The sequence below is a fragment of the Ictalurus furcatus genome, chromosome 15 (assembly GCF_023375685.1).
Source record: "Ictalurus furcatus strain D&B chromosome 15, Billie_1.0, whole genome shotgun sequence".
In the NCBI taxonomy this organism is placed as follows: Eukaryota; Metazoa; Chordata; class Actinopteri; order Siluriformes; family Ictaluridae; genus Ictalurus; species Ictalurus furcatus.
This window is the reverse complement of record NC_071269.1, coordinates 9,476,797-9,490,574: the sequence shown is the minus strand read 5'-3', so window position 1 is coordinate 9,490,574 and position 13,778 is coordinate 9,476,797. Positions and strand designations below refer to the sequence as shown.

Here is a 13,778-nt window from a genome sequence, read left to right as displayed (position 1 = left end):
CACTCCCATCTATTGGCATTTGAAGGGTCCAGTCAATCCTGCTTTTGTCATCTGTGCATTTCTGAGGCGGGTGAAGTGCAGCCCTGAAGTAACTATTTGTCAGCTCACCGCATTTTATGGTATTAAGCGATTGAGCAAATTTGCAATGTGCAAACTGTCCGTTAAATTGCGATATGTTAACTGAAATAAATGTGAGTAAAATAAAGGCAAACAGCATTTTCAGAATGTCAGTGGATTCGTAGCTTCATGTATGTTCGCTGAATAATACTTTAGTATGTTGGGAATGTTTGGCTGAAACTACTGTTGGATGAAAGAACTGTATGCGGCTTGTTTTCATCATGGCCATCATCTGCACAGTAACTAGTCTTTAAATGCAGTGACTGAAACCGAAAGAAGACGTCAGTGATCGATCGCAGATGTTTACTCGTCTTGATCAGGCTGGCATCCTGGTGTAACCCTAAGTGCACCACCACTAATCCATGATGGCTGGGGAATTTGGCAATGTTTAAAGAAAAGTTAGACACGTGAAGACAATGTGAAGACAATTGCCACGTGATGACACGTGAAGACAATTGCCAAAATGCCTACACTTTATGGACTGTGCTTTGTTTGTTCATTCATTCACCTTTCTGCGTCAGACCTTTGAACCACAAGGTTCATCTGCAAAGCCATTACTTTCATGCTTGGAAAATGCATTTATAGTGAAGCCAAAGGTGCCCTTGTGCAAGGGTGCAGTGAAGCTTCTTCCCATGCTTCAATATTTGATGTGTTGGGAGTGAGAACATTGCTTTAGGCAGCGTGACGGAGTGCACAACTCCATGAAGCTATGAACGGAGGGCCAAGCTTATGCAGGGGCACGAACCATGCAAACAGTGCATACAACAGGTCCTACAGAAAACAATGACCAATGGTATATAACAAATTTATAGCTGTGTTAATTTGTATTTTAATAGTGTATCTTCAAATATCAAAACCACGTTCATTTCCAAACAAGCAGTCATCTTAACACCTGCATGATCAGGGTTTGAGTATGCTGTGCAATATTTGCAGGACTGGGGACTCCCAATTGGTTTTTACAGCCTGGACAAAATCGTTACAAATCATTTATGCTTGTAAAGTCATGGTGTAGATCATGAGTTATCTTGCGATCCAATCCAAGTATTTTTGGCATGACAAAATCATTAGGGTGGTGTTTGGGGGTTTTTTTTATTTTATTTTATGTGCTAGATGTCAGTAGAACCCATTTGGCAGTTTATGGTCACGTTGACCAATCAGGAGGTTTATATGCTGTTTATATGCTCCTTCAAATATTGTTGCTTAATTTAAACACCTTGTCGAATTATGGCAGGAGAATCGTTTCCTGAGGAAAAATGGTTTGTCAAGGGATCTTTAAATGTAGATTAAAGGTTCCTAGCTACATTAAGCGGTTCTACTTAGAATCCGCTCTAATTGGGGAAATACTCACTGTTTATGCATTCATTTGGCTGTATAACCCTGACCGTTTCTCCCAGAGGGACAAGCAAATGAACCTAGTATGTTTAACTGTTTTTTCTTGAGTCAGTGCACAAATACCCCGGCCCAAATTTTATACTTCCATACTGAATAGTATGTTTAAAAAATTGAGAAAACCAGAAAACATAATGAATTTAGAACTGTTTTATGACATGGTTCATGACATGCTAGCTCAGAATAGTATGATAATCAGTAGTCATAATCCATAATACTGGCTTTAAAGTGTCCCACATTACCTGTGAGCTACTTAAAACACGCATTCACCAAGAATTAAATGAGAATTTTGCAACAATACTTTGTAATTGACCATCCAAGAATCATTTAATAAATATGTTTTGTTTTGATGATTTCTATTCTTTATAGAGGCTTCTGTTTAAAACCATTCTCATTTGTCTGTGGTTCTTGCTGATACCGGGTAGATTTTGAAACTAGACTACACCCACAACGTTGTTGTAAGGCACATGAAAACATTTGAGCAATGACAAAGACCCTTGTGGTCTAATTCATGGCTATAAAAACGTATTGGCTCCTAATATTTAAAGGGCTAGCTAGCATGAAATGTATTTATCCCACTTTGCCTGATGTCCCACTTTTGCTGAACTCACCTTACTGGTTTGCTTGCAAGCAGTACTTCAATTTCAAAAAGCCAAATTCAAGTAGGCTTGCTTCAAGCACCTTGTACGAACCCTGTTATTGTGCAGAGAACACAAGAGAAGCACATGTGATTGCAGATTGCCTAACTATCATTATTTATTTGTTGTATGTTCTCCCTAATAAAAAATGAGAAACCCTGTGAAAAAGTAGGCTAATCGGAAGTTATTTATTTATTTGTTCTATGATTATATTATCAGCATGAAACGAAAAACTATAAATTCACTCTCTTCCCCAATAACTGTATATCAATGGCTCAAGCCTCCGTTCTAAAATGATGCTTTGGAATTAGCAACAGAGGCTTGAGATGGGACGCACAAGAAATTAGTTCTACACACAAGAGCGTTTTAAGGACAAAAACCTGAAAATTTGAACAATGTCCTGAAGTGTGGTAACTATGCTATAAGCTGAATAATTGACTCCGGTCCGTTGAATTAGGAAAAATGTGACCACGTTAGCACCTCGGGTGTGGATTATTTTTTTACATTTGTTTATTGAGGATCACTGACCAGATTATCGGATACGTATTTAGATTTAGAAATGCATATAAAATCGGGTACAAAACAATAAGATCTGTGAAAGACCGTGGTGAAACGTTTAAAATTATATGTATTTTCATTAGCTAATTGCTATCCCTTGCGGTCAATGGCTTGATATGTAGCTCATTTTAACGTTCTTAAACTAATTAATAATGCTTGTTTCAGAGCAAAACATAGGCTACCTACAAAAATCCTCCACCAGCAAAGTCTGGGCTCGCCCGAACTGGGCAGGTCTGGATTTGGGGGGAACCACCTGGTCTTTTTCCAGTCTTTCGGTGAGTCTTTGCCCATGATAGCCTCAGATTCTTGTTCTTGTTCCCATCTGGGCCAGAGACTTTGCAAAATAAGATTTTTAACCTATGTGTTATCTAGGTAGGCTATTTATAGCATCTATTTTTATATATATATTTGATCGTCGCTTCGTGATTCGCGTACGACACAAATCAGGTAGAGGATATGGATAGAGCAACCTCAACTACCACTTCAGAGGTAGTCGAATGCGTCATTGTAGCCCACTTGAACCCATAGTATAGCTGCTGGTATATATTAAATTCTTGCTGGTGGCCAACGATTCATGTTATGAATCTTTCCCCACTGTCACGAAATAAACGTAAAGGACACTAGGATGGACGCAAGTGCAGGTAAGAGCTTTACTTAAAGAGAAGCAGGCAGACAAATCCAAAACATCAGACAATAGTGTGGTCAAAAAACAGGCAATGGGTCAGGTGATTGCCAAACAGGCATAAATGAGGCAAAACCAGAATCAAGAACGAGATCAAAACAATAGAACATGAACCGATAATAACCGCTTGCTATACGGAAAACTTCACGTAATACTTTGCAAAGTCATAGTGTTAGAACAGTATCTTATATACTGTGGTTGTAAGTGCATGTGAGATTGGATGCTGGTGTGTGTGATTAGAATGAGTGTTCTGGGAATTGCAGTCCATGGCGGCCATGTTTGTAGGCCGCCGTGAAGTATAGGAATTGTAGTCATGGTTTGCTGTGATATGACAGGCATTAGATTATACTATGACATTTTTCACATGTTTATGACATATAATACTGACATTTTTCACATTTTTATGACATCATATGATACTATGATTTTGTTCACATATTTATGACATCATACGATACTATGATTTTGTTCACATATTTATGACATCACATGATACTCTGACATTCTTCACATATTTATGACATCATATGATACTATGATATTGTTCTACATATTTATCACATCATATGATACTATGATATTGTTCTACATATTTATGACATCATATGATACTATGACATTTTTCACATGTATATAGTCATGATACTGACATTTTTCACATATTTTTGACATCATATGATACTATCATATTGTTCTACATATTTATGACATCATATGATACTATGATATTGTTCACATTTTTATGACATCACATGATACTATGATATTGTTCACATGTTTTTGACATCATATGATACTATGACATTTTTCACATGTTTGACATCATATGATGCAGACATTTTTCACATATTTATGACATCATATGATACTACAACATTTTTCACATGTCTCTGACATCATATGACATCATATGACATTTTTATGACATCCTACGCTGAAAACGATATACAGCGAGTTTCAAGCCGCTGGGAGCAAGGGAAAATGGTTTTTCTAACAAACACATCTGATCAATTGAGTGACGTGCTCCAATATGACATTTTTCACATATTTATGACGTTTCTGACGTAAAATGATACGAAATATGATTACATGATATGTTTACATTTAAATCTATTATATGACAATAAAGTATAACATGGTGAAAAAGTGAGAATTGAAGTGTAGAAAGTCACTTTTCATCAAATGTGCCCTGACAAAGCATGTTCTCATTCGTCCTGTGTGTGCATACACATGGGTACGCTTCATACGCTGAAAACGCTATACAGCAAGTTTCAAGCTGCTGGGAGCAAGGAAAAGTGTTTTTTTTTTCTAAGAAGCACATATAATCAATTGTGTGATGTGCTCCAATATGACATTGTTCACATATTTATGACATAATATGATACTATGACATTTTTCACATATCAATGACATCATATGATACTATGACATTTTTCACATATTTATGACATCTGTTAAACAATCTCTGTAAAGGAAAGGATGTGCAGGTTCACACATCCATTGTGTGTATAAGGTGTATAAAAGGCTACCTGTCAGTGATGCAAAGCTGCAACAGATCTGTGCCAAGACCGAGACAGACAACCAGCTTATCCTTCTCAGAAAGGTAAAACTGGAAGGATGTGCTGGGGAAAGGAGACAATGTTCAGCAAACATCACTGATTTCTGGAATTACACAGACGAATTCTCAATGACTAACGGAATGATCCTCAAATGTGAGAAAATAGTCATACCCACCTCACTCAGAGAAGACATGCTGTCACGCATTCACATCGGTCATGGGCATAGAGAAATCCAAGCAAAGACCACAGGATGTATTATTCTGGCCAGGAATTTGCAAACAAATCGAATACATGGTGAAAAGATTTGCTACTTGCTTGAAGAGACATGTCTCAAATGCTAAGGCTCCCACGATTCATCATGAAATTCCTACCAGACCCTGGCAGAACTGGACAAACTTTCCACCACCCCGCATCTCCCACAATCATCAAAAAACTCAAGGCTGATTTTCATGGCCTTCCAGATAAATCTTTCAATGGTCCACAAAATCGATGCAAGGAGTTTGAAGACCCCTGTCTCATTTTATTGGAGTATAGGAACATGCCCGTTGACAACTTCAGATCACCTGCCCAGGTACTCATGAGCCGCCAACTCCGCTCGATACTGCCAACCACCAACCAACAACTCCTTCCTGCAATCTTCAGCTTCACAGATGCACACTCCAAATGCGTACAAAAACAACATCAGCAGAAAAGGTATTATGACCGCTCAGCTCACCCACTGTCACAACTATGCACTGGACAGCTTGTGGGCATGCATGACCTCTGGAAGCCAGCTGTTGTCATCCGACCTGCAAATGCACAAAGATCCTACCGTATCCACACTTTGATGGCTCAAGTATATCGCAGAAACCAGCACAAAGGAAGATTATGAGAAAAATACCAACAACTCTGCAAACATCAAGGATGACAAATAAAGCAGCAACACTCCATCACTGTCTCAGGTGCATCTGGAAATGACAGCACAGCATAAAAAAAACCACAGAGATGCAGTCTACCATATACCACACCAGATCAGGCTGAATAATCCGGCCAAGATTCTTGACTTGTAATTCGTCTGGGGTGTAGGCGGATCGCTGCCCATATAGGAGAAACGGAATGTAAAAAAAATTTAAAAATTGCCACAAATTGACTAAGAAATAATGGACACATTGTTCATAAGCACTGTTGCATATTGTGCTATGTTAAATGTTAATTGTTATTGAAATGTGCAATAATCTATGTGCTCAAATTGAAGCAAAGATGTGCCAATGATATTGAGATTGTACTGCTTAAAATTTATTATAGAGACCTTGTAGTGGTTCTTTAGCCAAGCCACATCTGTACATCCCATTGTCTCAATTTTTTTAAGGAAGGGTATGCAATATTCATATAGGCACTGAATATTTGTGACACTATTTTATGACACCCTTGGACATAAATCAAGTTAGCATGTTATTCGGGTAGCGCCAGGTTTAAGGTAACCTGTTGGTAATGCTGCAAGTTTCTAAGTAAAATATACGCTCTTGTTCAGTACTTGATGCCTGCCTCTTGATTTCATTACACATCTGTCGTATCTAAAATGACTAGGTTGCTGAATTTCCTCTATTTAGTCAAACAATAATCCTCAATTTACTGATCAAAATGAAGCCACGAACAAGATAGAAGAGAAGCAAAAATCCAGTTTATTGTGATCTGAATCTAAGCACAGACTCAATACCCTATTTATGCAGTCTTATCTTTAGGTTATGCCCCATTATCTCATTCTTTTGGAATCCCAATATGCTTTATTAATGTCTTTTTCTGATTCCCCTTAAAACCTACTTGTCTCATTTGAAAAAAAAAAAAAAAACCATTAGAACCAACTTTTCTTGCTCTGAAATCCCCTTTCAGCCATTGGATATCCCCTTATCTTCATGTTTTTCTATTGGGTATTTAAAACATTTTCCAAGGCCCTTACTGCCATTCCCACTTCCGGTAATCGAGCTGTGCACATCTCATCACCCGTTGTCCTGAACAATTTGGATATTTTCATCACTTCTTCATTATGAGTGAGATATATTTTTATTGTTGCTTAATGTTACACATATTTCTTCTCTAATTATAAGTTTGTTTATATGTTTTTGGTGCTTCTTAGACATTCTGTGAGTATGTGTGTGTGTGTGTTTCTCTTAAACATTTTGTGAGTGTGTGTTTTTCTCAAAACATCGTATGATTGTGTGTTTTTCAACTTTATGCTTTTTCCATGTCATGTATTGATATCTGTTTCCTACATTCTTTGCATCTGCTTGTACATGTATTTATGTGGATATATTTTAAGTGTTACCACTACTGTTTTATCTAATTTTTGTCCTTTCTCTCTGATCTCTATCCAGCTGATCAATGCCCACCTGCAGCTGGACTTTCTCTCTCTCGGCTGCTCTCTCACAGGCCTGAGTGAATATATACGTCATCAGTTGGCTTATTGGGCCATCGATGTTATAGCTCTGCTGGAACGCCTCTGCTCTTCACCTATACCCACAGGATTTCCTTATCCTCCCACTTATTGTATCATTCCATCGGTGACCTATGTTCATGCTTCCACTCAAACTGAAGCTCAACTTCTTCCCATAATTCTGTCGAGGGCACGTTTACTCTTTCCTCTGATGACGATAGTAGCTTTGCTACAAACACATCATATGAGCTTTTACCTACAAGTCCTGTTCCCTCCCCAGAATATTATGTGTATGATAGTGATTCTCAATAAACTACATACACTGTTACCCTCGTGTTTTCCTGTGTCTTAAATTTATTCCCACAGTTCCAATGCAAGAAAAATAATTCATTTACTATGGGCTTTTGTCAAAATGGAAACTTAATTTTTGCTAGAGTTTCAGAGTAAATGTTGTACTTAATGTGAAATTAATGATCTATACTGATTGTTAAAAATGCGGTTTACTGTGTTTTCTTTATAAATCTGGCACAGTGAATTTAAGCAGTTCTTAAATACAAAACTACTTTTTCAAATACTTCTTTTGATTCTGTAATTATTTTCTTATAATGTATGAAAAGGTTTCTTGTTCACTTCAGTAAATCCTTTTTTTTGTGAAAGTGATGCTGATTTGAATACAGGTTTTAAATAAAAAAAATAAAATAAAAGATATGTTTTGATTCTCTCACACCTACCTGTCACAGCAATAAATTTACAAATGATCTTTCAAATTATTATAATTTGCAAATATATCATATAAAACATTAAAACCCCTATTTGAGTACTGATAGTACAAAATTATATCTATGTGAGTCATTGTAGATTGCTATATTTGAAATATTAAATGCAACTATACACATAGTCATTGTTTATAACTAGGGGGTTTCAAAAATTAACAAGAACCATTAGGGCAAGGTCCTAAGATCACAAAGTAATTTTTACTAAGCAAATCCAACAGCCTTGCTTCCTCTTTGGTATCCCCACATTCAAATGTGTTTGTGAAGTACGGTAAAACATTTTTGAATAGCAAAAATATGTTTGCTTATTTTTTTCAGACATGGTATGCAAATAATGTGCAGATTTAAATTTGATGCTGATTGGACAAATGTTATCGGTGTAGTAACAATAATAACAAAAACTCTTTACATACAATCAGATGGTGCGAAGTTGATGAACTGATGTGGATATCAATGAATACAGTCGGTAGGGCTGTCACCAAACTCTTAGGGTACCTTCAGAGCATGGTCCTTTGGTCACATGATCCCCTAGTATGTTTTTTCTTTCTTTCTTTTTTTTTTTTTTTTGGATATTTCTAACCACTAGCTCATCAAATTGTTGTCTCAAAAGGGTGATTAATGAGTGACTGGTGAATTAGATCACCATCAAATTTGTTTAATCATTACACAATAACTGTTGAAATAATGGTGAATTTGGTGAAAATCACTCTACGAGGTTTAGGTGGAGTTAAAAAAAGTACGTGTTCAAAAAATTAGGTGTTACTCAAAGTATATTTGTGAATTTTGTCATATCTTTTGACTGCTAGGTTGCACCGGCCCCAAAGTTCTCAGGTACCTTCAGGGCACGATGCCGATGACCAGTTTTATAACGATATGCCAGTACTTTTGTAAAATACAGCATTTTACAAAACATTAAAAATGGCAAACACCCAAAATTGTCAACCCCAGAAAATTTTTCCATCATTATATTCTGTATGTCCCAAAAAATCCAAACTATAGCAATTTTCCAGTATTCAGCACCACTAGGTAGCACTGTAGCAAAACTAATCTGGTAGGTTCATAACATGATGGCTATGACAAATGCCAAGTAGGCCTATTGCCTCAATATGTTAAAGCGTTGAGAATATATAGCCTTTCATCCACTGTTGCATGCTCACAGTCAAATTTGTTAAAAATTTGTTTAAAAGTGTTAAACGAGAACTGATTGGTTTATTATGATGAATTCCATACATTTTTGCCAGCATGGTGTAATGATGATCTAAGCCAAATGTGGTGAAAATTAGATGAGTGGTCTAGGAAGACTTTGAAAAAGTAGGTTTTTAACATGACTCAAAATGGTGACCAGATTAAATGGCTGACTGTGGAAAAGTGTAAATCATTGGATTCTGTAGGACACAAGGAATAGAAAGAGGTAAGATTCATGGCCACCGGACAAAGTTGCCAAAAACTACAAGTATATTTGTAAGTTTTGTTATATATTTTTAACACTAGGTGGCACCAGCCCCAAACTTTTAGGGTGCCCTCAGGGTATGGTGCCAATGACACATACCAAGTTTCATAATATTATGCCAATGCAGTCGAAAAATTCAGTATTTTATGACAAAATTCAAAATGGCTGACTCCCAAAATAGCTGACATGGTAATACTGGGTATCAGTTGACTTCAGTCACGATTTCCCCTCGAGCTAGCACTGCAGTATTGAAAAAAGGGTTATGTGTACTACAACAGCATGGAGAGTATATTTTGATATTTTAAATGAACCAGCAATTATCACAGCAGCAGTGTATTGTATAATAACGTCTTTAAGATTTCAGGCGTAGCGTGTTTAGATAGACCAATACCCTCTATCAAATAATGCTCCCAGTTTATCGCACCTGCTTGCTAGTTCATAAGGAGCTATGTTTGTTTAAAGAAGCAGAACACATGCCATTATAAGCTAATTTCTACATTCTTCTGCAAAGCCAGTGTGTACATGCAAATATTTACATGTTCACAGGTCAAAACATGCAATGAAAAAAGGATTTAAGATATTGTTCACCTCAGCCGAAGTCTAGAACACAAGTCTGCATAGATTTATGAAAAAAATGTGGAACCACTAAGTAGCACACCTCGATGGGTATGAATCAACAGAACATTTGGTGCCCATTTGGTGCCCTAGGAATCCTCAATGCCCCCCCCCCCCAATATTTAATTTACTTTCAAAAATTAAAACAAATTTTAAAAATAGCCATCGTAGATAGGCATAACCACAAAAAAAGAGAATATAAACACAACTTTACCATATGTAAGAATGCTTAATACAAATCAAGTGCAAGGATTTGTATTGGAATAATAAATGTGTATAGATAATACACACACAGCTATTACCATATTTAGAATATTTTTTTCTTTGTTACTGCAGAACTACTGTACTCTAAGAGAGTGCCAACTAGTTTAAACATAATTGGCTTTTAAATATGACGCCTAATGGGGTGACCGCCACTACTTTGGAGTCAGAATCAGAGTGCTCAGATTATGACGATCCTGACTATAGACCAGGTTCTGTGGGAGATCAGGAACATCAGGATGTAATGACAGATGATGAAGCCACTGACAAGTCCTCAGAGGATGAAAGAGAGACCCAAGTTCTGTCTATGTGGGTGAGCTGTAATAGATGTTGGAGTCATGAACCTCCTAATCAAAGCAAAGCTCAAAGTCACAACATCTTGAGGGAGCGTCCTGGACCAGCTACAGGGCCCTTCACTATGTCTCCTAAAGATACCTGGGAGTTGTTTGTCACAAATAACATTGTTTAAGAGATTCTGATGTGTACAGATATTGAGGGCAAAAGGTCTGCTACAACAATAGGTAAGTAGTGGATGGACATAAACACTTTACAGTTGGTTTTGTGATTGCAAGATTCTCTTCAAATGCTATTGAGCTTTAAATTATGGTATATTTTGTGTACGAGTCCATACGGTATAAAAACATCACAATGTTTAGATATGATTTGACAGTTTATTTTATTAAATATCAAAAATCTAAAAGGTGTGCATTATAGCTGACACCTACATGAGAACTTTACAGTTGGTTTTGTGACTGTAAGTCATTCTCTTCAAATGCTATTGAAGTTAGAATCGTACATACCAATGCCGTATGCAACTTTAGAGACGGTCGCTAAATTTGCGAATAGCGAACGTCCAACGTCAAGCCAACTTTATGCCAGTATATAAACTGTGACTTTATAAAAAATAATGTAAACTTTATATGATTTCTTATAAAGTCTCAGCTTTCATAGCTAACTAGCGTTATCGCTAGCTATTAATAGTCTGACTCTGGTGGCCAGCTAGTCATCTGTCAACATAATGTTATAATGACCAAATACAACCAGAAATAGCTGCTCATTCTTATCTGTGAAAGGTAGTTCCCCAAAATCTGATTTGGATTGTGTGACGGTTTGTACAGCTCAAACTGCACTAGAGTCAAGCATGTTTCTCCGGTCCAGTTATGAGATTTATGGCAAGTTGCCCGGACCAATATGGCGGCGATATTGACGTACGATCCAGCGGCCAATGCGGCGAGTTGCCGGCTTTTGTTGTGAGCATGCGCGGCAAGTGTACTTCCTGGATCAACTGAGCCATAAAGATATCTGAAGTGTCTTGTAATAAATGTACATTGGAATTATTATATTGCTGAATTATCTAACATATCACAGCTTCATGCTTACTTTCCTGCTTAAAGCCATTTTCTGCACAGCATACCTGTCTCCGATCAACAGCCATGACTTCAATAAGCGGGAAATGTCTCATTACAGGTAAGGTCTTAACTACGCAAAACACACTGGCTAAGTTTCGTTAGCTTGGTGTCGTTATAACTAACTAGCTAACAAATACAGTAATTTATTCACAGCGAGGCAAATTACAACATTGGTTGTTTGCTTGTTTTCAATATGGTTAACTTTTTCAGGAGAAAGTAGCTAACGCATGCTCAAAAAGTCGCTAGAAGTCACTAAATAGACTGTTTTTCCCCATGTTGAACTGCCATACTGTATGCATTTGTATACTAAAATGTGTTTCTCTGAAGAAGGAAGATTGTCTGAAGACAGAATATAAAAGAAAATAATGGGATCGACATTCATCAGAATATGAAATAATATATTATAACTTTTTTCTTATAGAAAGAAGTATTTGGTTATCACAGACTATTTACCTATTCACAAAACACTATCATTTCAATTTTTTTTTTTGAAAGAAGGAGCAGTGGTAAGTAGTCAGGAAATAAAAACAAAGGATTTATTTATGGACTGTATAATTAACGTTTTATTACTTATACAAAGGGATGCACTGATACCACTTTATTTCAGACCAAGTACAAGTACTTACATTTGGGTACTTGCCGATACCAAGTACCGATATGAGTACTTCACAATTATACCATTACAGTTCTTACAATGTTTTATCTTCATCAGATGTTCTTCACTTTCTGACTGTAACAAATTAAGTATACAACTTGCTGTTGCTGACATTTTAATGTTTGACATTTATAAAAGTTGACATGTTAAATGTCCAACTATTTTACGTCCGACTGCCACTGCATCAGCAACACTTTTCTGAGCCAAAAGCCAGCTGGAGGGTGTTAACAGCCAGCTGGAGGGTGTGAATGGCACATGGCAAGCTAGGTAGTCCAGCATCACTCATAGCCTTGATCATGTTGTTGGCATTGTCCCGCAACACAACGTGAACATAACTTTTCGGAATGCCCCACGTCTGAAGCATGTCATCAAATGCACCTGCTATGGCTTGGCCAGTGTGTGAACCCCTAAACTGCGTTGTTTGTAAAACGACTCTCTGGGGAGTAAAATCCTCATCAATCCACTGTGCTGTTAAACTTATTAGAGACATTGGGCTGACACTGCTAGTCCAAATATCAGTGGTGAAGCTGAAGGCCGAAATGTCCTGCAACAGGTCCTGTTGTGCTTTTTCACCAAGTCATGCAGCTTTGGTAATGCGATATCTGTAATGTGGTGACGGCTGGGAATCTCATACTTCGGCTCAAATACACCAAGAATACGACGAAATCCTGTATTATCTACAACTGACAGCAGTTGGTCATCAAGAGCAATGAACTGGGTAAGAGCTTCTGTTATTTCGACTTCTCGTTATAGAAACGAGAGATAGTAGGATATTGAGGTCAAGCAATTTATTTACTAATTAATGGCAACAGTCCAATAAAATTGCTACAGTCCAGATGAGGCTGGCATAACTTTGTAAAGGTGGACGATATGTATGTTGCAGGCTGCTCTAGTCAGGCGATCTGTCCAGAAAGTCACACTGGCCTGAAGAAGCTCATCTTTACTCCTTGGCTTGGCCTCATGTCTGACGAACTCCTTCAGTGTGTACCAAATCAACTAGATTGGGTTGAGATCCGGTGATCTGCATGTAATTAATAATAAATAAATAAAAGTTAGATTCATTTGAATTGCTCACACTTCTTAAATGAGTTTAACTAAATAGGCTACATAAGAAAGACAGACAGATAAGAAACATACTCAGCTGGTGTTTTCACCCACTTGACCCCCTCAGCAATACACTGTCTGGCTGCTGTATGTTTTCGGTCATTGTCTGTAATCACACATAAACTTTAGAAAATACATAATTGATTCAGCTAAAATTA

The 13,778-nt window shown here is 37.2% G+C and overlaps 2 protein-coding genes across 2 annotated transcripts in view; both read left to right on the top strand.

Annotated features, from left to right (window-relative positions):
• The window catches only part of prpf6 (PRP6 pre-mRNA processing factor 6 homolog (S. cerevisiae)), a 54,360-nt gene extending 52,504 nt beyond the window's left edge, over positions 1 to 1,856 (top strand). The window contains exon 21 of the mRNA XM_053643075.1: positions 1 to 1,856. This exon is cut by the window's left edge and continues 331 nt beyond it. The gene's annotated coding sequence lies outside the window, so the exon portion shown is untranslated.
• A 9,585-nt stretch (positions 1,857 to 11,441) lies between these two features.
• The window catches only part of edem2 (ER degradation enhancer, mannosidase alpha-like 2), a 31,123-nt gene continuing 28,786 nt past the window's right edge, over positions 11,442 to 13,778 (top strand). Inside the window, exon 1 of the mRNA XM_053643533.1 lies at positions 11,442 to 11,919. Within this exon, the coding sequence (XP_053499508.1) occupies positions 11,774 to 11,919 (146 nt within the window). The 5' untranslated portion in view covers positions 11,442 to 11,773. The remainder of the gene's footprint in view (positions 11,920 to 13,778) is intronic.